Source organism: Phodopus roborovskii, unplaced genomic scaffold (assembly GCF_943737965.1).
Source record: "Phodopus roborovskii unplaced genomic scaffold, PHOROB, whole genome shotgun sequence".
Classification (NCBI taxonomy): Eukaryota; Metazoa; Chordata; class Mammalia; order Rodentia; family Cricetidae; genus Phodopus; species Phodopus roborovskii.
In genome coordinates this window covers 191,878-219,484 of record NW_026125554.1, presented here as the reverse complement: position 1 = coordinate 219,484, position 27,607 = coordinate 191,878, and the positions used below count along the sequence as shown (strand labels likewise).

At 40.2% G+C, this 27,607-nt stretch overlaps 1 protein-coding gene and 1 pseudogene across 1 annotated transcript; one reads left to right on the top strand and one right to left on the bottom strand.

The window, feature by feature from the left end:
- Positions 1-22,371, top strand: LOC127216552 (zinc finger protein 120-like). The gene is made up of 4 exons (XM_051177268.1): positions 1-165; positions 18,373-18,499; positions 18,694-18,754; positions 19,274-22,371. The coding sequence occupies exons 1-4, from the start codon at positions 163-165 to the stop codon at positions 20,691-20,693; spliced, it is 1,611 nt and encodes a 536-aa protein (XP_051033225.1). The 5' UTR covers positions 1-162; the 3' UTR covers positions 20,694-22,371.
- On the bottom strand, positions 6,423-7,241 carry LOC127216581 (60S ribosomal protein L7a-like; annotated as a pseudogene).
- Positions 22,372-27,607: the final 5,236 nt, after the last annotated feature.

The window sequence follows — 27,607 nt, the reverse complement described above, 5'->3', positions numbered from 1 at the left end:
AGCCTATCAGAGCCTCTAGATGGACTGCCAGTCACAATGGGGCGGGCACTTCCGGTCCGCCATGCTACAGGCGAGGCTGCTCTGGTCTGAGGGACACGCTGAATTGCGCTGTGACCCGCTGCCTTGAGCTGTGAGGAGAGCGGGCCGAGCCCGGAACCCGCCATGGTGAGCGAGGGGCCGCCGTCCCCACGCGGGGAGGAGCCGCGGGAGCCGGTGTGGGTCCTCCCGGGGCTGTGGGAAGCGGCGGACGCGGCTCCCCGTGAGGCGTGAGGTCCTTGCTGTCCCAGCAGCTCCCTGGTCCTGTGGCCTCGGAATAACTTCCATCTGCGGGCAGAACCTGCAGAGAACACCGGGGGTGGGGGTGGGGAGACAGTGATGATTTGTCCTTGTTGCTGACGTCGTCATGCAGTGCACGCGCACGCGCAGCTTTCATCTTTGCAGTGGAAGGCAGATTATTAACCGAAGGAGCCCTGCTTTCTCTGCTGTTTCCAGAAGTTCTGCATTTGGCAATGACCATTCAGGTGTAGGATCCGCCTGCAGTTAATTCTGTGCAGGGCGTAAAGTCTGTGTCATTAACTCCTTTGCATGGAGATGGCAGGGTGGTCCAGTCATCTGTGTTGGTAACGCCAGACTTCTGGGTTTCCTGACCTTAGGTGTCAAAACTGACTCTGTATTAATTGTGTTTTGATTTCTAGCTTTTCTCCTAGGTCTTGGTCTCTATTCTTTATTCCAAACAGTCCCTAGAAAGTTCTAGGCCAGCTAGTGCTTCGTAGTGAGAGTCCATCTCAAAAACACTTAGTTATGTTTCTGAACTTTGTTTTGAGTCAGGTTCTCTCTGCCTGTTATAGGTGATGGAATTAAACTTGAGTTTCCTGCAATAGCAGTAGCTCCTCTTAATAGCTTCTCTGTGATTTTTAAAACAACAGGTTTATTTTTTCAAACATTTAAAAGTTGATTCTTTTGTCAATATAAAGACATTAAAATAATTGAGGATTATTTATATGAGAAAAATATCTTCAAAAATTACATTCAAGACAGTGGTCTCCCCAGAACAAAGACTTTGTCACCCCATTCCTTATTTATAATTTTTTATTTTTGTGTAGTTATAGTTGGCCTTGAAGTCACAGATTGATCTGCCTCTGCCTCCCAAGGGTTAGGATTAAATCATAAGCCACCATACCTGGCCACATTTATAATCTCTAAAATATCATAAGCTGATATGTCCATAAGAAAAGCAGTTCCCTTCTATATCTAGTAAATATTCTGTCTTTGCAGCATGCTTCTTTTTAATGGTGTCTGGAGCTATCCCCTTAGGTTTTATCTCAATTTCTGTTAAGCTTTATTTGTTTGCTTTATTTTTGTTTGTGCATGCCTTCATGAATGTATTTGCTTGTCTAGTTCTCTCAGAGGCCAGAAAAGGGTCAGATCTATTGGAGTTTTAGGCTTGTGAACCAGCCATCCTGGGTCCTGGGAATCAGCCTCAGGGCCTCAGCCAGAGCAGCACACAGTCTTGATAACTGAGCCTTCTGTGCAGGCACTGCAGGTTTCTCAAGCTGGTGAACCCATGTCATGGGAAGATGGTTTTACTTAACCTTTCTAATAATGACAACTTGGCAGCCAAAGTGCCAAGTGCACCCTCAAAAAGAGCAGTAGTCACTATAGAATTCTTGGTCATGGTTGTCATGGATGTCTTTATGTTCACAAGTAAGATGGTATAAAAAAACATAAGCTTATGCTTTGAAATTGCCAGATATTCAGTGGGCTGGGATGTGAAGATACTTGACTCCAGAAATGTCTTCTGGGAAGAGAAAGCCATCTTCAGCTACCCATCACCTTCTGCTTTCTGGTCTTTTTTTTTTTTTTTTTTTTTTTTTTCAATTGTTTACAAGTTGTCACAATAGTATCTCATGAATCTTGGGACCATCCATGAGCTGTCAGTAACTGTCCAGACAGTATATAATAACCATTAGCATATTATTTCATCTATTTTGTAAGTTCATGTAGAAATGAGTAGCCTATTTTAGTTTGGATTCAAATACCTCTAGTTCTTTTTTTTTTTTTTTTTTTTTTTCACTCTCAAAATAATGTGCAAGGACTGGTCAATGCCATCCCTCCTTCTAGAGTTTTAAGTTGATTGGCTAGTGCATAATTAGGTATTAGACATTTCAGTTTTGCTGGAATAGCATTGCAAACAGTTCATGAGGCTGAGAAAGAATTGGTAAATGAATTCCTTTTTCCTGCCATAATCCTAGCTTGCATATGTTGTAAAGTTAGCATTTTCTTCATAGGTTCTCATAAGTCCTCATCAGGAAATGGAGGGAATTTAATTAGATAGATTATCCAATTCCTCATCTCATGTTTCAGGGTCATTTTCAGTAAATGGGGAATACGTATTTAAAGGAATTCCAGGAATGGAGCTGAGGGAGCTGTTACCAGCTTAGTTGTCAGTGGCACTGGTTTTCCTTGACCCATGCTGTTAGCTTTTGGTTGTAATAGTATTTGTTGGCATATTCTGGTCATTGTCGTGAGTCTGTAGACACAAATACAGGCACACTATGGCAGTCATCCTACGGAGCATCCTGCACTTTTAAGTAACAAGCGTGGCCTATTATGCTCCTGACTGTACTCTGAAGTTAGAACATTGAATTATAAAGTAGTGTGGGTAGCCAGTAGCTGCCTGCTGAGGTGTGTGTACTCTCCAAGTCTCCTTTTATGAGCTACTTCTACACAGTGACCTTGTTCATTTGTATGAGTTCTCACATTTATTTACTCATTTTACATCCAGGCCACAGTTTCCCCTCCCCCCTCTCCTCCCAGTCATCCTCCTCACTTGCCCTCTGGCCCACCCCCCAACCCCCTCCAGTTTCTGTTTAGGAAAGGGCAGGTCTCCCATGAGTATCAACAAAACATGGCATATCAAGTTGCAGTAAGACTAAGCACTTGCCATGTATTAAAGCTGAGTAGGCTACCCAGTATGAGGAGTAGGGTCCCAAAAGCTAGTAAAAGTTGGAAATAGCTTCAGTTCCTGCTTTTAGGAGATCCAGAATAGGGCCAAGCCACACAACTGTCACATATGTGCAGAGTGCTTAGGTCTGTCCCATGCAGGTTCCCTGGTTGTCTGTTTAGTTTCTGTGAGCCCCTATTAGCCCAGGTTAGTGATTCTGTGAGTTTTCTTGTGATGTCTTTGACCCCCTCTGATTCCTATAATCATTTCTCTCCTTTTGCAGGATTCCCCAAACTCCACCTAATGTTTGCTTCTGGGTCTGCATCTGTTTCCTTCAGTTGCTCGATGACACCTCTCTGAAAATTTGCCTAGGCAACAATCTGGTCATAGGAGATGACTAGTTCAATCTACATAGCCACCATTACTAGGAGTCTTTGCTGGGGTATCCTTGTAGATTCTTGGAAGGTTTCCTTGTGCCTGGTTTTTATCTGATCTGAAAATGATCCCCCTTTTCAGTAGTCTCTTTTAGTACTCTTCCCCACTGTCGCCGACTAACCTGATGTGCGCTCACTTTTTAATTCAAGTGATGTGTTAACCCATTGTAGTCGGTAGGCTTCCACTGTATAAGTAGTTGCTCACATGCAGTAAAGCAGATGCTGTTCCATGAAACCTTCCCTGGAGTGGTTTTTCTCCATGCCCTTTACTGACCCTTAAGCATTGTGGTCTTTTTAGGTACAGCCAGGTAATGACTTGTGCCTAACATGGGTGACAGACTCACCCACATTATGATCCATGTGTAGAAAGGCACACATACACATGCATGACAAATGAATGTAATTAAATATTTGAGAAGCAATCAAGTCTAAAAAATATCATCCCCCCCCCCCCAATTTTCTTTTGGAAGGGTCTTATTCTAGATCATTTGCCTGGAACTTACTATGTAGAGCAGGTTTACCTCTGCCTCCTCAGTGCTCATACTGAAAGTGTGTATCACTGTGCCCAACCTTAGTGGTTACTATTAAAATGTCACTATCTGGAGAATGAACCTTGGTATGGAAAAAATGCAAGGCTACCTCATCTATTTACTGAACTTGAGGGTAACCTGAATTACTTGAGACAGTGTTCTCCCAAAACAGAAGCAATTGTGTGTGACTGTACACAATGGAATACCAGGGCTCAGGTCGAAGAGGCAAAAGGATGGAAGCAAGTTTAACCTAGTGTTTGCATAGAGTTCCATACTAGGCAGGTCTACATAGGGAAACCTTGTCTCTGTAGCAAACATCAAATGATGTTATAACACATGAAATAGGAATACCTACAAGTGGTTAAGTTGCTTGCTTCTGAGCCTGATGACTTGAGTTCAGTCTCCAGGAGTGGGAACATCCCCAGTGTTCTCTGACTTCCACATGTGTGCAACAGTTATGTCACCATGCAAGGGAAACAGGGTCCTGGGGATGCAGGTCAGGGGTAGAACACCTGGCCAAGCATATGAAAGCTCTGGGTCCCATCCTAGCACCTCAGAAAATCATCTTGCTTGAGACAGATTTCCTCTTTGCTCTTCCTGATCTCCTGTACCTCCCTGTGTAGCCCATGTTAGTCTGGATAACTGGGATTACAGGCATGTGCCACCTTGTGAGCTTGATTCACTGTTTAAAAGTCTCCTGAAGAGTTGGGGTACAGACTTCCTAATCAAACAGAAGTACTAACAGCAGAATTCACTTACATTCCTCTAATCCCAGGAGTTAAACCCAGCAGAACATTAGCTCTGGCAGCTCCTTTCTGTTCTCCCCCACTTCAGAGGTCACTCATCCAGGTTACCTCTTAATCCAATAAAGTGAATCGTCAGTGTGATAGTTTTCCACTTGCCACAACTAGTTTCACCTGAGAGGAAAGAGCCTCAATTGAATCAACGCCTCCATAAGATCTACCTGTAGGCAAGCCTATAGAACATTTTCTTAATTAGTTATTGATTGGGAAGTGCCCAACCCATTGTGGATGGTGCCATCCCTGGGCTGGTTGTCCTGGGTTCTATAAGATACCAGACTGAGCAAGCCATGGGGAGCAAGTCAGTAAGCAGCACCTCCAATGTCCTCTGCAACAGCTCTTGCCTCCAGGTTACTGATGTGCTTGAGTTTCTCTCCTGACTTCCTTCTTGAGCATGGGGAGCAGGGACCCTTGTGTGAAAACACGCTTATTATTGACCTGACCATGCAGTGAGCACTTATCTGCTTTTACCGTTAGAATGGAAGGCAGATTTGCTAACTAGCAGAGCCCTAGTTTTTCTGGAATCTTCTCACAGATTTGTAATTGCCAGTTGACAGGCAAGTGTAAGACCCCTCTGGAGTTAATGTTCTATAGATCTTAAAATCTGTGTTATTAATACATTTACATATGAATGCCAGTGTTCTAGTCACATGTAAGTCCACATTTACTGAGTTCCCTAGTCTCATTGGTCAACAGTCGTTGATCTCATTATCAGGGAAGGGCATTTGCACTGGTGCTCAAATTGTTAGTTGGAGTCAGTCTTGTAGGTCTCTGGACATTTCTTTAGGTTCAGCTTTCTCTTCAATCCTGTAATGGTTCCCTCTTTTATGGTCTCTCTTTCTCTCTCTTCTATCTTCTATTCCTCCCCTGACTCAATCTTCCTAGTCCCACATGCTTTTCTCTCCTCCCCTTCTCTTTCTCCTAGTTTCTTCTCCATTCACTGCCCCCTCCCCCACTTCCCATGTGTTCAGGAGATATTGTCCATTCCCTGTTCTGTGAGGGACCTTATATGAATCTCTTAGAGTCCCCCTTGTATCCTAGATCTTCTGGCAGTGTGAATTATAGGCTGGTGATCCTTTGCTCTAGGTCTAAAATCCATATATGAGCGAGTACATACCATGTTCCTCTTTTTGTGCCTGGGTTACCTCATTCAGGATGGTTTCTTCAAGTTCCATCCACTTGCCTGCGAATGTCAAGATTCCATTATTTTTTTTTTTTCTGCAGAGTAGTATTCCATTGTGTAGATGTGCCACATCTTCTTTATCCATTCTTCAGTTGAGGGGTATCTAGGTTCCTTCCAGGTTCTTGATATTACAAATAATTCTGCTATGAACATAGTTCAGCACATGTTTTAGTTGCATGGATGAGGATCATTTGGGTATATGCCTAAGAGGGGGATTGCTGGGTAAACTGATTCCCATTTTCCTGAGTAACCGCCATACTGATCTCCAAAATGGCTGTACAAGTTTGCACTCCCACCAGCAGTGGAGGAGTGTTCCCCTTTCTCCACATCCTCTCAGCATAAGTTGTCATTGGTGTTTCTAATTTTAGCCATTCTGACAGGAGTAAGATGGTATCTCAAAGTTGTTTTGATTTGCATTTCCCTGATTGCTAAGGATGTTGAGCACTTTCTTAAGTGTCTTTCAGCCTTTTTGATTTCCTCTATTGAGAATTCTTTTTCTTTTTTTAGATGGAAGATAAATTTGTATTTTATGTACAGAAATCTTAGCAGTGAGTGTACATTTAACCCAGTTTAGTGGCAAGTTCTTTGGCCTTTGCCTTTTCCAGTTTGGCAATTCGAGCCACAGATTTAGGACCCAGGACATTGCCTCCCCAGTGGCGGCGTATCTCATCATAACTGTCGTTGTAATTGCAGCTTAGCCAGAGCACCCTTGTCTTCAGAGTTAACCTGTGTGAAGGCAACAGTGGTACATGTTTTCCTGTGGACCAGCCACCCCAGTCTGGCCTTTCCCTTGATGATGCAGTAGGGGACCCCCATCTTGTGACACAGTGCAGGCAGGAAGACCACCAGCTCAATGGGGTGTACATCATGGGCGATCACCACCAGCTGAGCCTTCTTGTTCTCCACCAAGGTGGTGACCGTATTGACTCCTGCTGGAAGTACAGGAGGCCTCTTAGTTGGGACATCCCCTTTGCCAGCAGCTTTCCTCTCGACACAGGCCAACAGACTCTGCTTCTTCTCCTGCTTTGTCTCTGGCCTGTACTTGTGGGCAAGCTTAAGCAGCTGGGTAGCTGTTTGCTGGTCCAGGGCCTGGGTGAACTGGTTAATGGCAGGAGGAACTTTGAGACGCTTATAGAGGATGGCCCTTTGCCACTGCAGCCGGATGTAACGAGGCCATTTGATGAATCGGGTGAGATCTCTTTTGAGCTTGATGTCCTGCCCAATGCCGAAGTTCTTAGGCCTTTTCTCAAACAAAGGATTCACCACCTTTTTGGCCTCCTGTTTCTTCATGACAGCAGGGGCCAGGGTCACCTTCTTCCCCTTGGCCTTCTTTCCCTTGGGCATCTTGCTGGGCTGGAGAAAAGAGAGAGAACGAGAATTCTTTCTTCAGTTCTGAACCCCATTTTTTAATAGGGTTATTTGGTGTTTTGTTGACTAGTTTCTTGAGTTCTTTTTTATTTTGATGATCAGCCCTCTGTCAGATGTAGGCTTGGTGAAAATCTTTTCCCGGTCTGTGGGCTGCCGTTTGGTCTTGTCCACTGTGTCCTTTGCCTTACAGAAGCTTGAGGAGGTCCCATTTATTGATTGTCGATCTCAGTGTTTGTGCTACTGAAGTTATTTTCAGGAAGCGGTCTCCTATACCAATTTGTTCATGGGTACCTCCCACTTTCTCTTCTAAGAGGTTCAGTTGGCTGGATTTATGTTCAGGTCTTTGATCCATTTGGACTTGAGTTTTGTGTGTGACGACAGACATGGGTCTATCTGCAGTCTTCTACACACCCTCATCCAATTGTGCCAGCACCATTTGTTGAAGATGCTTTCCTCCCCCCATTGTATACTTTTAGCTGTTTTGTCAAAAATCAGGTGTTGTAGGTGTGTGGGTAAATATCAGGATTTTCGATTCGATTCAGTTGGTCTGTTTGTGTATTTTTGTGCCAATACCAGGCTGTTTTCAGGACTATAGCTCTGTAGTAGAGCTTAAAGTCGGGGATGCTGATGCCTCCTGAAGTTCCTTTATTGTATAGGGTTGTTTTGGATATCCTGGGTCTTTTGTTTTTCCATATAAAGTTGATTATTATCCTTTCAAGGTCAGTGAAGAATTGTGCTGGAATTTTAATGGGGATTGCATTGAAACTTTAGATTGCTTTTGGCAAGATTGCCATTTTTACTCTGTGTATCCTACCTATCCAAAAGCATGGGAGATCTTTCCCTTTTCTGGTATCTTCTTTAATTTCTTTTTTTTTTTTTTAAAGTTCTTATTATATAGGTCTTTCTCTTGTTTGGTAAGAATTACCCTAAGATACTTTATGTTGTTTGTGGCTATTGTCAGGGTGATGTTTCTCTTATTTCTTCCTCAGCCCCTTTTATTGTGTGAATAGAGTAGGGCTACTGATTTTTTTGAGTTTATCTTGTATCCTGCTAGTTTGCTGAAGGTGTTTATCAGCTGTAGGAGTTCCCTGGTAGAGTTTTTTGGGTCTCTTATGTAAACTGTCATATCACCTGCAAATAGAGACAGTTTGACTTCTTCCTTTCTAATTTGGATCTCCTTGATCTCCTTTTGTTGTCTTACTACTTTAGCTAGAACTTCAAGTACAATATTGAAACATATGGAGAGAGAGGGCAGCCTTGTCTTGTTCCTGATTTTAGAGGAATCGCCTTAAGCTTCTCTCCATTCAGTTTGATGTTGGCCGTTGGTTTACTGTATATTGCTGCTATTATGTTTAGTTATGTTCTTGTTATTCCTGATCTCTCCAAGATCTTTATCATGAAAGGGTGTTGAATTTTGTTTAAGGCTTTTTCAGGATCTGGGGAGATGATCATGTGGCTTTTCTTTTTCAGTTTGTTTATATGGTGGATCATGTTGATAGATTTTCGTATGTTAAACCATCCCTGCAACCCAGGGATGAAGCCTAGTTGGTCATGGTGGATGATTTCTCTCATGTGTTCTTGGATTCGGTTTGCCTGTATTTTACTAAGTATTTGTGCATCAATGTTCATCAGGGATATTGGTCTGTAGTTTTCTTTCTTAGTTGTGTCTTTGTGTGGCCTGGGTCAAGGTGATTGTGGCCTCGTAAAAAGAGTTTGGTAATGAATCTTCTGTTTCAATTGTGTGGAACAATTTGAAGAGTATTGGTATTAGCTCTTCCTTGCATTTCTGGTAGAATTCTGTACTGAAGCCATCTGGCCCTGGGCTTTTTTCGTTGGAAGGCTTTCGGTAACTGCTCTATTTCTTTAGGGGTTATAGTTCTATTTAAGTTGTTTGTCTGTTCTTGATTTAATTTTGGTAAGTGATAGTTATCCAGAAGTTTGTCCATTTCCTTTGAATTTTCAATTTTTGTGGAGTATAGGTTTTCAAAGTATGACCTGAAAATTGTCTGGATTTCCTCTGTGTCCGTTGTTATGTTCCCCTTTTCATTTCTGATTTTGTTAATTTGCATGTTCTTTCTCTGCTTTTTGTTTAATTTGGATAAAGGTTTGTCTATCTTGTTGATTTCTCAAAAAACCAACTCATTGTTGCATTGATTTTTTTTTTTTTTGTATTGTTTTCCTGGTTTCTATTTTATTGATTTCAGTCTTCAAATTGATAATTTCCTGGTATCTACTCCTCCAGGATGAGTTAGCGTCTTTTTGTTCTAAGGCTTTCAGTTGTGCTGTTAATTCTCTAATGTGACTATCCTCTGTTTTCTTCATATGGGCACTTAGTGCAATGAACTTCCCTCGTATCACTGCTTTCAAGGTGTCCCATAAGTTCAGGTATGTTGTGTCCTCGTTCTCATTGAATTTTAGGAAGACCTTAATTTTTTCTTTATTTCTCCTTTGACCCAGGTATGGTGCAATTGTGCATTGTTCAGTTTCCATGAGTTTGTAGGGTTTCTGCGATTTGTGTTGTTGAATTCCAATTTTAAAGCATGGTGGTCTGATAAGATACAGCGGACTATTCCAATATTTTTGTATCTGTTGAGGTTTGTTATGTCGCCTAGTATGTAGTTGATTTTAGAGAAGGTTCCAATTGGACAGAGAAGAAGGTATATTCTTTTGTGTTTGGATGGAATGTTCTATAGATGTCTGTTAAACCCCATTGAGATATAGCTTCTGTTAGTTCTTTTGTTTCTTTGTTAAGTTTCTGATTGGTGGTCCTGTGTAGTGGTGAGAGTGGAATGTTGAAGTCTCACACTATAAGTGTGTGAGGTTTTATGTGAGCTTTGAGTTTTAGTAGTATTTCTTTTACGAATGCGGGTGCCTTTGTATTTGGGGCATAAATGTTCAGAATTGAGACTTTATGCTGATGGATTTCTCCTGTGATGAATATGAAATGACCGTCTTCATCTCTTTTGATTAATTTTGGTTTGAAGTCTAACTTGTTAGATATTAGGGTAACCACACCTGCTTGCTTCTTGGGTCCATTTGATTGGAAGATCTTTTCCCAGTCCTTTACCCTGAGGTGATGTCTATGATTGAAGCTTAGATGTGTTTCTTGTATGCAGGAGAAGGATGGATTCTGTCTTCGTATCCATTCTGTTAGCCTGTGTCTTTTTATGGCGAGTTAAGACCATTAATGTTGAGAGAGAGTCAGGACCATTGATTGTTAATGCTTGTTTTAGAGATGTTGTTGCCAGTGGTGTTGTGACTATAATTGTCCTGCCTTACCCTTCGGTTTTGGTGAAGTTGGATTATGTATTGCCTATGTGAGTGTAGTTAACTTTCTTGGGTTGGAGTTTTCCTTCCAATACTTTCTGTAGGGCTGTATTTGTAGATACCTATTGGGAAAATCTGGCTTTGTCATTAAATATCTTGTTTTCTCCATCTATAGTGATTGAGAGTTTTGCTGGATATAGTGGGCCTAGGCTGGCATCCGTGTTCTCTTAATACTTTTAGAACATCTATCCAGGACCTTCTGGCCTTGAGGGTTTCCATGGAGAAGTCAGGTGTAATTTTGATAGGTCTGCCTTTATATGTTACCAGTCCTTTTTCCTTTGCTGCTCTTAATATTCTTTCTTTATTCTTTATGCTAGGTGTTTTGATTATTATATGTCGACGGTCTTTTTTCATTGGTCCAGCCTATTTGGTGTTCATTATGCTTCTTGTACTGTCATGGGCATGTCCTTCTTTAAATTGGGAAAGTTTTCCTCAATGATTTTGTTGAATATGTTTTCGGCATCTTTGAGCTGGGCTTCCTCACCTTTCTCTATGCCTATTATTCTTAGGTTTGACCTTTTCACAGTGTCCCACGTTTCCTGGATGTTTTGTGTTAAGGATTTGTTGGATTCATGATTTTCTTTGGTTGATTAATCTATTTCCTCTAGTTTATCTTCTGCACCTGAGATTCTCTCTTCCATCTCTTGAATTCTGTTGGTTATGCTTGTGTCTGTAGTTACGATCGTTTGCCGAGTTTTTGTATTTCCAGCATTCCTTCAGTTTGTGTTTTCTTTATTGTCACTATTTCAGTTTTCAAGTCTTGAACCATTTCCTTCACCTGTTTAATTGTTTATCCGGCTTTCTGTACTTTCTTTAAGACATTTGTTCATTTCTTCCAAATTTTCGTTTGCTTTTTCTTCCATTTCTTTAAGGGGTTTTGCCACATCGTCTTTGAGGGCCTCTATCATTTTTATGATGATAATTTTTAAGTTGTTCTCTTCTGCTTCATCTGCTTTGGGGTGTCCAGGTCTAGTTGGTGTTGAGTCCCTAGATTCTGGAGGTGTCATGCTTGTCTTTGTATTGTTAGATCTTTTCTTGTATTGCTGTCTTCCCATTGCTTCTTACAGTAGATGTCAGTGGGGTCTCTCTCTGTCTGTGGTACTCCCCAGGTGGGCTTAGGTGGGTCAGAGGTTCAATGTCTGTAGCTCTGGGTGGTCCAAGCTCTCTAGGAGGTCTCTCCTCAGGCAGGGGCCAGTCAATGTGGGTCAAAGATCAGGCTTCAGTAGAAGCATGGCCATGAGGGTGAAAGTCTAGGCTGAGATTCAGGATGTTCCGTGCGCTGATAGGGGGATCTAGCCTGGGCCTGACATTCTTCAGCTGAGGACTCTGTAGCAGAAGCCTGGTGATGGAGGTCAAGGATCTAGCCTGCAGGGGCTCAGAATGGCCCCGAAGGGATAGGCAGATCTCTGGGATGGCCCTTGAACTCCAGTAGAGGACCGTTGGTGGGTGTCAGAGACAAGGTGGTGGGGATTCCGGGTGGTTCAGCGAGGATAGGCAGGTCTATTGTGCTCAAAACAGCTCCAGGAAGTTCCCCTAAGGTGGCAGGTTTGGTGGCTCCACCCTCTGTCCTAGTGCTCAACCAGAGAGGTGGGACAATGGGCAGGGGAAGGTACAGGAGAAGGAGAGGGCAGGCTCTTGGTGGGGGGTGAGTGGGTGTGTATTTGAGCACCAGGAGAGCTTTCAATGTGGACAGGACACAGGGGGAGCGAGATCCGGGCCAATCCAGGGAGTTCCCAGGGAAGGGTGTGGGGAGGATTTCACCTGAATTGGTCCCAGACTTAACCTCTAGCAGAGGCCTGCGATGGGTGTCAAAGATGATGGGGGTCAAAGACTAGGCTGAGATTCAGGATAGGGGATAGGTGGATCTAGCTGGGGCCTGGCACTCTCCAGCTGAGGCCTTTTTAGCAGATGCTGGCGATGGGGTCAAGGATCTAGCCCGCAGGGACTGAGAGTGGCCGTGCAGGGATAGGCGGATCTCTGGAAGGGGCCCTGAACTCTGGTATGGAAGGGGCCCTGAACTCTGGTAGAGGACCGGCAGTGGGGGTCAGAGACCCAGCAGGTGGGGGTTCCGGGTGGTCCTGCGTGGGTAGGCAGGTCTATTGTGCTCAGAACAGTTCCAGGAAGTTCCCTGAAGGTGTCTGGATTGTTGGTTCCACCCTCTGTCCCAGTTCTCAACCAGAGTGGTGGAACAGTGGGCAGGGTAGGGCACAGGGTCGGGGGAGGGTCTGCTCTCTATATTTTAATTGGGTACTTATGTCTTTTTTTTTTTTAATGATATGTTGATTTCTTTATTCTCTCCCAGATGGTAGAATCTTTTTGGCAGTTGTTTGAAAGTTTGAAGCTGGGTGAGATCATTGGTATGGTATATATTCAATATTATGATAATCATTTTTTCACTTATGATGACCTTTTACCATCAGTTTTCTGTTGTTTATAGCATATAGTATTAGTCTTTTTTTTTATTGGACTTTTGTTGAATCTATAGCTCAAATTCTGAACTTTTGTTATGTAGTGTTAATATAATAGCCAAGATAGCAGCAGACCACATGGTTGCTTTCTTGTCATGGTTGACTCACCTCCCTGCTAAGATTCTCCCATCCTCCATCAGACACAAGTCCTCATGGGACCAACAGTTTTCAAAGTTTCAATGTGCATTGTTAAACCATTTCTTTAAAAAGACATTTTAATTAGATTATCATGAATATAGAAGGAGTTGGAACCCATAGCCTAGGCTGGAAGGTCCCACACTGAAAAGGAACAGAGGAAATAATTCTGTGATCTCCATCAGACAGTTGAGTTGATCCATGTGTTTTACCACACAGATTATAACTGTGATAACCAAACATTGTCATCCAGGTGTTTCACCTTCTCCTCAGTCCCCATGCACAAAATGTTGCTTGGCCGAATTTAATTACAGTATGGTCTGGGCTGTGCTCAAATGGATCTGTGATTCTTCATGTTGGCTGGAATTTAAGATCTTCAGAATCCAACTTGCTATAATAATGAGATTGAATTTAAAACCTTAGCTTGTGAGTCACTTCTACCAGTTAGAAATGCACCTTCCAAATGACATCATCTACAAAAGTCACGCTTAAGACACCAAGAGATCACCTTCACTGCTTCCACCAGACCTGATCTACAGTTTCCCACATTCTCTGAAAGAATTGGGCATGAAGGGAAGCAAGGGATAATTCTTTGTACCTAGAGAAAATATAGGCACTTAAATCTAATTTTTGAGGTCTTGTATTGTTTAATCTCAGATAATGAAGGGAAGGTTATACTGATGAATCCTGTAACCCAGCGTCCCCCTTTTTGGGGGTAACTATTTTCTTCCTGTTGTTTCTCTCTCTCCCTCTTCATCTCCTTCTCCTTTGTTCTCATTCCCTGTCTTTCCTCAATTTCTTTCACTCTTTTCCTTTAGAGCTCTTGCTACTTAATGTTATATTACTTTATTTATATTTGTTCAAGACCCTCAGGCTCTATCTTTCAATGCTCAGTCCCCAGTTAGTGGAATTAATTGTGTACAATTAGGAGGTAAGCTCAAGTGGGAGTAGGTGTGTCTTGTTTGTTAAGGTGTCGCTGTAAGTGGGATTTGAAATTTCAAAAGCCCAAATCATGTGTTTCTTTCTGTTTGCCTGTCTGTATGAGGATGTTAGTCTCAGCCCCATGTATATCTATCTTGATGCTGCCGTTCATGATGATAATGGTCTAATCCTCTGTCTGCATTCAAGCCCCAAATTAAGAGCCTTGCATTGTAGTAGTTGCTTTGGTCATAGTGCTTCTTCACAGCAATGGGGCAATAACTAAGATAGAAGTTTTATGTAATATTTTGGCATATTTTCTGTGTATATTCATCCTGAGTCCTCTGAAAATAAGTAAGGCTAAATTAAAGAGTCATTGACTGTCTTGACAAAACATTTAGTCTGTGGCTTGGTTATTTCTTATGACTCATGAAAAACCATAGAGGACAAGAGCAACAATAGGGGAAGAAATTAATGAAACCTATGTGTTTGGCAAGAAAAACAGAGCTAAGTAGTATTAGAGGACAGCCATGTGCTGAAACTGAGGCTGTAATTATGAGGGAGGTTAGTGCTATTAAAGAGAAAGCACCTATGGAAGAGGTCTTGCAAGGGTCCTGCCTACCCAGCCAAGCATTTAAATAGGGAAGGAAAAGGCTACAAGGTTCCTAGTCCCAGAAAGCAACTTCATACAGAGCTTTTTGCTGATCTGTTCCAGTGGACCAGTGTCAGTCCAAAGTTAGAACCCCATGTGTCACATTTCCTTGAAAGAAGAAAGATACACAGTTTAAATGTCATGGACTCTTCTGTGCTTTCAGTCCAGCACTGTTTGCAGAGTACAGCCCAGTGAGGAGATGTGGTAGTTCGTTGTATGAAGGTGTGAAAATGAAGACTGGGTTGCGTTTTGAAACTACTGGGTGTTGAGACACCTGCCATGAATAGCTGCATGTGGAGTGGAAGTTTGCCCAGCAGGGTTTCATTCTTGCCTTGCTTTTATCTTTTCTTACTTCTTTGAAAAGGAAATGTGTATTCTGTACCTTTGTGTGTTGTATAGACATTTTTTTTTTTTTTTAATTTCACAAGGTAACACTGTCAAGAGATGGCCTTCAGTGTGAGAATAGTCTTTGTACATTCTAACAGTTTTGGCACTGTTCGGAACATGGGGATCTTTGTTGCTAGACTAATTGCATTTTGCATTATGGGTCGAGGGTGAACCTCTCATGACCTGTGTCGAAATGTGGTGGATTGAATGAAAAATCTCTCATTTATGAAGATGTAGTTGAGACTTTTGTTTCTGGTTTGTGGTTTTCATCGGGGTGCCTCTAGGATAATGGTCTTTTTTTGGAGTACATTAGTGTCTGGGAATGGCCGTTGAGTGTTTTTATCCTGATCACACTTGTCTTCTTTCTTTGGTTGAAACTGAGCAGCTCCTGTCCTTCTCATGCAGCTATGACATAACAATCATAACAGACTCTGTTCCTAAATAACATAAGGGAAAGCAGAAGTAACTGTTTTTCCTTGCTAAGACATTTTTCTGCACTGATATTTTTATTTTTGTACTTTTGGCTGATTGAGGTTTTTGTACATGTGAAGCATTTGCTCTTGTGCTGAGCTTTAACTACTCCTTTACTTTTAAACTTTGGCAGAAAGAATTGCTTTTTCACACAAGGATGCATTCATGCATTCATGACATTAATACTGATTTTCTGAATCATTGCATTGTAGATGTGTAATATCTTCATATCTTTACCCATGTTTTTTAAAAAATTTTTGAAATATGTGCATGAGTCATTTACTTATAAATATGCATATGTACTGTGTGTGCCTGGTGTTCACTGAAGTCAGAAGAGACCACTGGATACTCTTGAAATGGAATTACAAATTGTTGGGATCTTCAAGTGAGCACTGGGGTGTTACGAACATGTTTTCCTGCTATCCTGGTCCTACAGCTGCACCAGCTCCAAATACCATACAGAGACACTGTATTAGATATGAAGCTGTCGTCCTGTTACTAGTGTTTCTTATTGGCTAGCTATGTTTTAAATATTAACCCATTTCTATTAATCTAAGTGTTTTTATGTGGTCTTGGCTTACTGGAGAGAGGATCCGGAGTTCTGCTCTTTCTGTCCTATATGTTGACTCCTCTCCTACCTCTCCCTAAATTCTCCTTGTCTTGTAGTCCCAACTATCTTGCTTTTCTATTGGCCAACAGTGCTTTATTCATGAGCCAATAAGAGAAACATATTTACAGAATGACATCTCCCATTATCTCCTCCTTTCTGTCTAAATAAAAAGAGTTTTAACTTTAACATAGTAAAATATATAACAAAACAGTTATTAAATAAGAACCACAGTTAACAATGTTTAGTCCATTAACATTTAGCAAGATTTAAAACAAATATTTCATCATCTATCTTATCTTTGTGAGTCTAAAGTCCTGCATGTAACTTATCTTTAATCCTAACTAAGGAAAACTATAACCATAACTATCTGTCTTCAACTCCATCAAAGACCACAGAAGGATAATATATAAACTCTAGAAATGACAGAGACAATTCACTGCCTGGTCAGTCACCCGAAGTTTTTCTGTAATATTCCATCTTTAGCCCATAGGCCATAGTGTGTCTGGTAGACTCCTCAGCAAAGCAGGAAACTTTAAACTGTCCACCTGTATTGGCAGTTTGTCATTCACTTTTCTCTTTGTCCTGTAGACTGTCTGGCAGACTCTTCTATGAAACAGGAAACCTGTATCAATGTCCATCTTGTATCAGCAGCCACTTTCTTATGGGTCCTGCATGTCCAGTTTATACAGCATAAAGTCAAACAGTCCAGACAAGAGCAGTATCTTGCCCAAATGGGTAGTCTTGCCATATTGGATGTAAACTCCTTAACGCGTTTCTTCAAGGTCCATCTTCCTTTCTGATGCAGGTGGTGTTGCTAGGAGCAGTTATGTCTCACTGTCAAGAAGAACCCTAAAGCATTTAAAATGCCATATTGAAGGTTTGAAGAATGCCTATTCATCTCAAACACATCAGTTGGTAGAACATGAGACTCTTAATCTCAGGGTTGTGGGTTCGTGCCCCACGTTGGGTGCCATTTTGTTACAAGCATGTTTTCCCACTATGATGGTCCCACAGCAGCGCCAGCCCAAAATAACATGCAGAGACGCTGTATTATATATAAAGCTGTTGGCCTGTTACTAGTGTTTCTTATAGGCTAACTCTGTCTTAAAATATTAACCCATTTTTATTAATCTAAGTGTTTTCATGTGGTCTTGCCTTATCAGAGAGAGGATCTGGAGTTCTGTATTTTTGGCCCTACATGCTGAATCCTCTTCTACCTCTCCCTAAATTCTTCTTGTGTCCTAGTCCCACCTATCTTGCTTTCCTATTGGCCAACAGTGCTTTATTTATTAACCATTAAGAAAAACATATTTACGTAATGACATCTCCCATCACTGGGGATTGATACAGAGCTTCTGGAAAAGCAATAGGTGATTTTTAACTGTTGACCTATCTTCATACTTTGCCGGGGGTTTTTGTTTGTTTGTGTGTTTGTTTTGTTTATTTATTTATTTTAGCGCAAGTTGTTTGTCACTAATGTTTTTAAGAACTCTTTAATCTGTCAGGCAATAACATTAAAAGTGCATTCCTTCTTAAGAATATCATATTAGCCTTAGAGTTTAAATGAGGCAGTCCAATTTTCTGAAAGACAAGTACATATCTTGAGTGGATTTTTAACTAATTGGTGGAATTTATAGTGAGCCTCTGAGTGCTATTTTTATTTATTTATTTATTTTTTTTCTTGTTTGAGACAGGATTTCAATGTAAACCTTTGGCTGTCCTGGAAATTGATACATAGTCCAGGCTGGCCTGGAAATCACAGAGATTTACTTGTCTCTGCCTTCTGAGTTTTAGAATTAAAGGTGTGCACCAACATGCCCATCTTGTCCATCATTATTTGATGTCAGTAGTTTTGATACGGTTTTGCTGATGTTTATTCAACACTAATGCTCTGTTTGCATGTCTCTATATATGTAAGTCAGCATTTTTTGCAATGTCATATACTCTTCAGAGGGCTCAGAAATGAGAGGCATGGTTCTCCTTTTTTCTTTCATTCTAATATGACTTGGTGAGTGCATTTGAAATTCTGTGCTGTTAAATAAATTTGTGAAGCACACAAAATCATGGCAGTATATTCCCAAATGAAGTGTACATTTTCAATGCAGCCTCACAACTTCAGTTACATACATATATGGGATATTTTAGGATGCAGTGACCTATGAGGATGTGCATGTGAACTTCACTCACGAAGAGTGGGCTTTGCTGGATCCTTCCCAGAAGAGTCTCTACAAAGATGTGATGCTGGAAACCTGTGAGAACCTCATTTCTATAGGTAAGAATGTGAGCTTTTTGTTACTTTGTAACTTAAGGGGATAAGCCTTTTTTGGAGATTGGTGATTCACGTGATTTTGACTGTTAAAGAAGAAGAATGTGGTAAATAAGTAATTCCTGGTTCTAAGGTTCACTGAAGATAATAACTGAATTTGCATAATTTTCAATAATACACATTTCTGTAATATATTTTAGGCTACAAGTGGGAAGATCCAAATATTGAAGAACATTGTCAAAGTTCTAGAAGACATGGAAGGTAATTTTCTTGTGCAAAGTGATAGATTTGTGCCTCTGAAGAAATTTTAATATACCTGATATTTAATGAAAAGCAACAGTGTCAATAATTACAGCATTGTGATAATTATTAAATTCTTAAAACATCATGTACCTCAATTTCAGGTACCTGACCTGTGTTTGCAAGGCAGTTCTCTAAGAAACAAGACAAGGAAACAGTGCCTTCACAGATGGAACCATATCAGTATAGTCCCCTGAGATCCATGTTACAGAACTATGCATCCATTTACTTTCACTCTATTCAAGTATTGTAAAGGCATTCACATTCATTAGGGCATTATGGCATGTCCAAGAACAACTTCTAGCAAATTGTCCCATAGTCAAGCTAATGTTACTCATATGTTTGAATAGATTTACCATAGTTTAGTGAGGGGGTCAGTTTTTAACAATCAAGAGATCTTAATTTGTATATCTATGAGGAACATAAAGTTAAACTATGTGAATGTAATGTGAAAACCTTTTGTTATTATTCCTTAAATAGGTATATGATCTGCCACTCTGGATACAAGCCATGTGATCCTAAGGGGTATGGAAAGAAGCAATGTTCCCCCGTGTCTCCCAGAAAAAATAGGAAATATATAGTTGTTCCCACTGCGAGAAGACATAGTGATTGTGATACAAGTGTAGAATTAATTGAATTTCCAACTTCACTGGGAATACATGAACAAACTGACATTGGAAAAGAGATTTGTGAGTACAATGAGTATGGAAACCCTTCTGTCTGTCCTGGTTCATGTTGCACATGTAATGTGACTCACACTACAGGGAAATGTTATGAATGCAACCAGTGTGGTAAAGCTCTGAGTTCTTCCAATTCTCTTCAAAGATGTGAAAAACCTCATGTGGGAAAAGGATGCTGTAAATGTGAGCCACGTACTAAAGGCTTAAACCAACACAGGTATCTTCAAACACACAGAAGATCCCATAGTGAAGAGGAATGTAAACACCACGACAAAACATTTAGCTCTGATTCCTCTTTAAACTTACACCAAAGAACTCAATTGAAAATGAAGCCCTATGAATATAGTCAAGGTGATAAAGATTATACATGTCACAGTTATCTTCAAGTGCCCAAAATTCACACTGGAAAAAAACCATATGAATGTCATCAATGTGGAAAAGCCTTTGCACGTCCCAGTGAACGTAAAATACATGAAAGAAGTCATACTGGAGAGAAACCCTATGAATGTAGTCAATGTGGTAAAACCTTTGCATATCCCAGTAGTCTTCAAAGGCATGAAAGAAATCATACTGTTGAGAAACCCTTTGAATGTCACCAGTGTGGTAAAGCCTTTGTACATAACAGTCTTCTTCAAAGGCATGAAAGAAGTCATTCTGGAGGGAAACGTTATGAGTGTAGTCAATGTGGTAAAGTTTTTGCACATAATAGTCATCTTCAAAGGCATGAAAGAAGTCATACTGGAGAGAGACCCTATGAATGTAATCAATGTGGTATAGCCTTTTCATCTCGCAGTAATCTTCTCAGTCATGAAAGAAGTCATGCTGGTGTGAAACCCTATGGATGCAATCAATGTGGTAAAGCTTTTGCTCGTAAGAGTCATCTTCAATATCATGAAAGAATACATACTAGAGAAAAGTCCCATGAACCTCATAAAAGAGGTAAAGCTTTGCACAGGAAGCAAAGACACCATCGTTTTGGGGGTACTGGTACCATGGGGTGTCCACCAAAACCATCAGCAGTGGTGAAGTGGAACCAGCCAGAGCCTAGACAAGAAGTTGTGTGTACTGCAGAGGCCAGTGCTAGTGAAGTGACTCAAGCCCTTTGGAGAAGCCCTGAAGATTGTGAATGGCTCCCAGTCATTAGTAGTAGAGTCATTTATACTGTTGGAGTTTGTTTTTCTTTTTTTCAAAATGTGTCTACCCTCATTCTTCCCTCTTGAAGGGAGAAGGTATTTAATTTAATTTTGATTTTTAAAAAAGCCATAATTAAAAGACTGAACTTTTAAAAGAGATTTTGGATTTTTAGTGAGATCGGATATTTTTAAAGAAAAATTTTCATGTGTTTAAACTTGTAAAGATTATAGGACTTTTATTAAAGTCATTTATGTTTTTAATATGAAATTCTGGGAATGAATAAGAAAGGGAAGGTTGTGGCTTGATACTGATATGTTTATGTGTCAAGTTGACAAGTGGTCAGTTGTACTAGCTCTTATGTCAACTTCACACACAAACTAGAGCTGTCTGAAAGGAGGGAAACCCAGTTGATAAAATGCCTCCATAAGATCCATAAGGCATTTTCTTAATTGGTGGTTCATAGGGAAGAGTCCTGGGATCTATAAGAAAGCAGGCTGAGAAAGCCACGGTGAGCAAGTCAGTAAGTAGTATTCCTCCATTGCTCATCAGCTCCTGCTTCCTGGTTCCTTGCCCTGACTTCCTTCAATGATGAACAGTAATATGGAAGTATAGGCCAGATAAACCTTTCCTCCCAATCTTGCTTTTTCCTCATGGTGCTTCATTGTTGAAATTTTAACTAAGATGTCCTGTCTCAACCCCCCACCTCCCAAAATGGGTTGTGAATAGACTGCTCAACAATTAAACACACTGGCTGTTCTTCCAGATGACAGAGTTTTAATTCCCAGCATCCATGTGAAAGTTCATGACAGTAAGTCCTTTTTCCAGGGTGTCAAACACACTCACACAGACATGCACGCAAACAAAATACCTATGCATGTAAATAAAACTTTTTAAAAAGAAGAATATGTCACATGATGGAACTTTCCCTAATATAACCTGGACTCATCTCTACTCAGGTAATTATTTTGTTGTCTTCATTCTTATGAAGAAAATCGTGTTAACAATTACAATAAGAAGCAATGTGCAGAGTCTATTCACAGAGGGATAGAAATCATACAATCCTTCAATGAGCAAATAGGGAATTTCATCACCTCCAAGTGATAAGATAGAAACAGTAATGGTACATATTCATCTTCTACAATGTAATGACATTTGGGAGTTGGGGAATTGTCTCAATAGTGCTGCTGCTGTTGGGTACCTACATTTGATTTCTAGCATCAACATCAGATAGCTCAGAACTACTTCTAATGCCTTGTCCTGGATATTTGATGCTTCCTCGGGCACCAGGTATACGAATGGTTCAAAGACAGATATTTATGTATTTTGTTTATGTGTATGCTCCATATTTTTAAAAGACCTTCATTTATATATTTTGTTTTTTCCTAAAACTAAAATAAAATTAGATGTATTGTTGGAACATGGTTCCAGAAAGGGGTCATTAAAGACCTCCTTATGGTAACAGTCCAAAAGACAAGAGTCTTCAAAACTTGAAATTCTTCTTAGATTGTATTTTTGTGCTCCTCCCAGGTGTAGCAGATAGATGTGAGTTGATTTCAGATTACACATTATTGCTTGCTGTTGTTATTCATTAAATGCTTAAACTATTTATATGCCTCTATGGAAAAACATGTTTGTGCCATGTGACTTGTTTTTAATCATTGTATACAGCTTGAAGTCATGAGACCTTTCTTCCTCATGTGACCTTTCTTAACCTGCAGAATATAAATTGTCTTGGGCTCTGAATAAAGTTGGCTGTTGTATCAGGCTTTCGTCTTCCACATTTATTGGCTCCTTTCTCCCAGGTCCCACCATCTTTAGAATGATGAAAAGTAGTGCTTGAAGAGCAACCAGAAGTTGGCTACAAGATAAGAGAGTGAAGACCCACAAAAAAGAAGGTGAGAATAATGTAACAGTAACCAGGGAAGGCTTTGCCTTATGTCTAACTAGTACATCATTTTTTTAGAGTAAGGAGGAACACAATTATTGAAACCACACTGCAAATTGTTTATGATTGTGATTCCTGGTTTCCAGAAGAAGGAATTTTAGATGAAGCAGTATGGGACAGAATCCAAAAGGACATTGGAAAGCATATAACCAAGGAGAGAGATCCCTGTTCAATTTTGGGTCACTTGTTCATTAACTTGGACTCTTACTAAATTGATTAAGGAAGATAAAGAGGGTATTCATGAAGGAGTGATAATTTTTTTTTTAATTTATTATTTTATATGTCGATCCCAGTTCCCTCTACCTCCCTCCCTCCCTTTTACCCTCTCTGCCCCCTCACACGCACCCTGACCACCTTCCCCTCCCATCCCCCCACCCCAATTCCACATGTAGGGCAATGCCATCCAGGTGGGGTCATGTAGATCTGTCAGGTCATTTGAAGTAGGGACTAGGACTACTCCTGTCTCTAGGTTAAGGCAGTATCCCTCCATGGGGGATGTATTTGCAAGGTCCTTTTGTGAACCAGGGATACATCCTGGTTCCACTGTCTAAGGTCCCTTAGACTGCTCAGTCCTTCTGGCTGAGACCCATATTCAGGGGGGGCCTGAGTCAGTCCCATGCTGGATTCCCAGCTATCAGTCTGGGGGCCCATTGTTCAGGTCAGTTGTCTCTATGTGTTTCTGCAACCCGGTCTTGTCCTCTCTGTCTGCATTTGGTTTCTAGTTCGACTCAGTGAGTGATAAATCTTGAATGAATATAAACTTTATGATCAAACCTTAAAAATGGTAAAAGAAGCAAAAATGCTGATTTTTCCATGTTCAGGGAAAATCAAAAGAAAAAATAGCATCACCAAGGTCTCTCAGCTCCCTTATTGGAGCCACCTCTAGATACATGTCATCTATTTTCTGAAAAAGACCCTGAGGCATTTACTCATCAACCAAATCTTGAATTCTCCATTTTGATGAAGACTTAGGAGAGTCTATGGGGAAGCTAATTTCATTTATGATTTCCTTTCTGGCCTCATGAGCTGTAATTTGTATGTCAAGAGCAACTCCAGCAAAATCTAAATGTTACAGCTATTGAATCCAGACCAAAGAGGCATTTGTGTATCTTATGGATCATTTGTTGCCTTTAAACATACTCATTTCCTCACTAAATTGTCACCTAGACATAGTATAAGATGATAAATCTTTGAAATTGATTTATTTACACCATCAAGGCCACAAAACACTAACTGGCCAATGGGAGGGTTACAGCCCTATTTACTCATACCCATAGGTATTTGTAGTGAGATATTAATTTTGTCCGCATCTGTGGCAGTGGCCACGCCCATTGTGGGTGGAGCCAGGGGCGGAAGTGACTTGGGGAAACTAGGTCTGAGGAGGAGCTCGGGAGATCTCTTGCTGGCAGGATGCAGACAGGAGAGCATCTGGAGGCATCCTTGGGACCAGGAACCTGCTGGTGTTCATCTGTTTACGTTGTAAATTATTTCCCCCTGAATAAACATCTATTCTGCTTATTTGTTAATCCTGATCCTTATTAAATCACGATAGGTATTCATAAATACTGGCTTTCAATAATAGTTTTGGATTTGCCCTTTCTGTTCAAACATGTAGAACCTCTGCTCCAATGCCAATGGACTTTATTACCTCAAGGCATGACAAACTCCCCAACTATTTGTAAATACTGTATAGAAAAGGTGTCAGAGCCTGTGAGAAAGGCCTTCCTTTAGCCTTATATGATTCAATATATGGATAATACCCTGTATGCATGTTCCTAATAGGCGGAGCTACAATTCATATATGACATGTCTCAGAACATGTCATTTTTGCACTGAAATGGTACAAAGATTAGACTCTGCAACATTTGGGATAATTAGTTACTAGATCAACTATTAAGCCACATACACACAAATTTTCACTAGATAATTTAAAAACAGACTTTCAGAAATTGTTAGAGCATATTAATTGGCTGTGTCATTTTTTAAGAGTACCTAATGATGCACTAACTATTCTATTTAAAACTGTAGAATGACAGTATTGGATAGTTCTCACATATTACTACCTCCAGGGGCAAAGTAAGAACTACAGGTATTTGAATATGGACTAAAAGAGACATTTTGTATATTATGTGGATTCTACACTGCCTTTAAAATGATGTATTTTTCCCACTAATTTGTCTCCTATAAGCATTTTGACACCAGGTAAACCTCTGGAATGGATTTATTTACATCATAAGGGGTGAAAAATACTACCAACTTTCCTCTTCTTTCTTAGTATCGGATATTAACAATACTATTAATTTGATTTTTGTAGTATTATATGATCCTTAACTAACAATCAGTGCTAAAGAACTCTATGGAGTTTCAAATCATTTGCAGATTACTGTGGAAGTCTAGGAAATTATTATCCAGCTGTCAGACTATGGCATTTTTTCATATGACCTGAATTTATGATTATAAAAATTGTTCAGACTCCTCCTATTTCACAGGCAGAAATTTATTGATGGCTCATCAAATGAATTAGGAAGAATTCATAGTTCAGAAATTCATCAATCTATTAATAGTTCTTTTTCCTGAGCTCAACAGGTGGAACCAGCTGTTCATGTATAAATCTTTAAAAATTGTTTCAGAAACTGTTTATGTTGTAGGAATATTTCCAGCAATAGAAGCTGCTTGCTTTAATTTTATCTTCACTTCCTGTTATTCTCCCTTTATTACAGGAACTACAATATCTGGTTAAAACCAGCACACATCCTTGTTTATTACTCATACTCTAACCTCCCTGCATTTTTCATTGCAGAAGGACAGAAGCAAGCTGATGATGCATGAGCCTGCCCTATTTTTACTTCTCAGAACAGGTACATAAGCACAGAATTGGGTACCTACATGTAAAGCTATTTGACTTTATGTACAATATCCCATTCTATTTAGAAGTGAGGTAAATTATTCAGGAATGTCCTATTTATGTTTTCTACACTATCAGAGTCATATAGCATGAGAGAATTAAAAATACTAATGAAATTTAGCAAATGGCTGTCACTCCCTTTGCTCTTGAACCTTGCATGATGTACCTGCATGCCTTTGTTTATATAGGTTTTCAGTTTCTTTGGGCTACACCTCAATCCTCAGAGAATGCTTCTGCAGTATGCTCTTCTCTTATACAACCTTTCTATTATGGAGTACCTACTTCTATGTAACTTGCAATGGAATAGCATATACTAATAAAATACTTAAGAACTGTAAGTAATGGAGTATTAATCACATTACAGGCATTTCTTGAAATCTTTAATGCCAGGATATAGTTGAAAGAGTACATAGAATATTAAAACAATAACAACTAATTAAAAACATTAAAAAGGGAAAGTACCAAGGGATACTTTTAAGTTTTAAAATTTACCCCCAGGTTATATATGTTTGAGTCCTCAAAATCATTTCTCTACAGAGCACACTGGACTGCCTTGAGATGGGCCTGTGTGAATTAAACAGTGGTACTTGGAAATTTGGGATGGGATTTGTGTCTGTTATTGCAGATAGATCCACTGAAACATTATGGATTTCTATTCCGCTCCATAGCTGTGCAGGATGAGAAGAGGGTGGAAGTCACAGGAAAGATAGCAACCTTCCAGCTAATGGGCAGAAGGAGATATCAACCTTATAATCAGAACTGCATTTGTCCCATTGGGGCCAAGATACTGGTATACCAAGGGAGAAGATATTCTATGCAGATTCACCTGAGAATCTTTCTAGCAGTGTTAGGTGCTTTGACCAATGTAGCTGCAATGAGTGCCCTGAGTATTTGTACTGATCTGGCATTACGCATCTTTCTTTGCTTCACATTGTGGATTGTTAGGATCCAGCATCTGTTAATCAATACTAATGACTCTGTTTATGATTGAACTTTGGGACCATAAGAGATTCAATCATCCTTCTGAAGAAGGGACTGTGTTTAACTTTTCCTTGGGATTTGAATCACTTCCAATTTGCATAGGACACATATCTATTTCTATTAAAGACAAATATGGGCTTATGTCCTATGAGATACCAGAACTACTAATCTTATGGGTCTCTTTTTGAGTTATTCTCTAGATTTTTTGACAAATATGATAATATAACCAGTAGTAGTCAACATAGTTTGGATCTCTGTTCTTGGTGACAGATAATTCTTTGACAATTTCAATATTATACTTTACATTTATAATTGTTATAGAATACTTATGTAGCAAATGACAATTAGATTTATACGCAGCATCTCAAATTTTGGATATCCCGTGTTTAAAAATAGGGAGGGAGTTGGTGGAACAGAGTCCAATAATGGGGTCCAATGAGAATTTTGAGTGCTTGTGAGAACACCCCAAGAAAACAAGATTTTATGGCTTCAGTTTTATTTTTTTTAAACATGTACTTGTTCTTGGACTGTGTTTCCAAGCTTCTCTCTCGGGTGTAGCATTTAGAAGTTAATTTTCTTGAGGTACCCATTATTGATTGCTGGTATTATTCAATTAAATGTTTAAATTATCCTTTACACGTCTCTAGTGAAAAACATGTTTTCCATGTCTAGCATACCCTTGTACCTGTATACAGCTTGAATTTATGAAAACTTTACTCATGTGACATTTCTTGACCCACAGACTATAAATTGTCTGAGGCTCTGATTACAGTTGGCTATTGCATGGAACTATGGTACACTTCATTTATTGATTAATGTAAGTAAGTCCCATGAGCCACACAAATGGTCATGCCTTTCCCCCAAGGACCTATAATTTCCAGGTTCCACTGACAGAATACGGCCCTAACTACTGGACCCTGCCCCCACCTTACAGAATGAAAAGCTTAGTCTCTGGCTATCCGCATGACCCACTACCAGAGCCTGCTGTTAAATGGCAATCATATCCAGTTCACCGCCCCCATCGTGATCAACCCTACTGCCAGATCCGGACCCCCAATCTGCGGTCTCACACAACTGCCAAGAGGTCCTAGCTGAAGAGATGGGGGTCTGGCTGGACGGCCAGTTGACATGGTTCACCGACGGGAACAGTTTTATTTTTTGATAGGTAT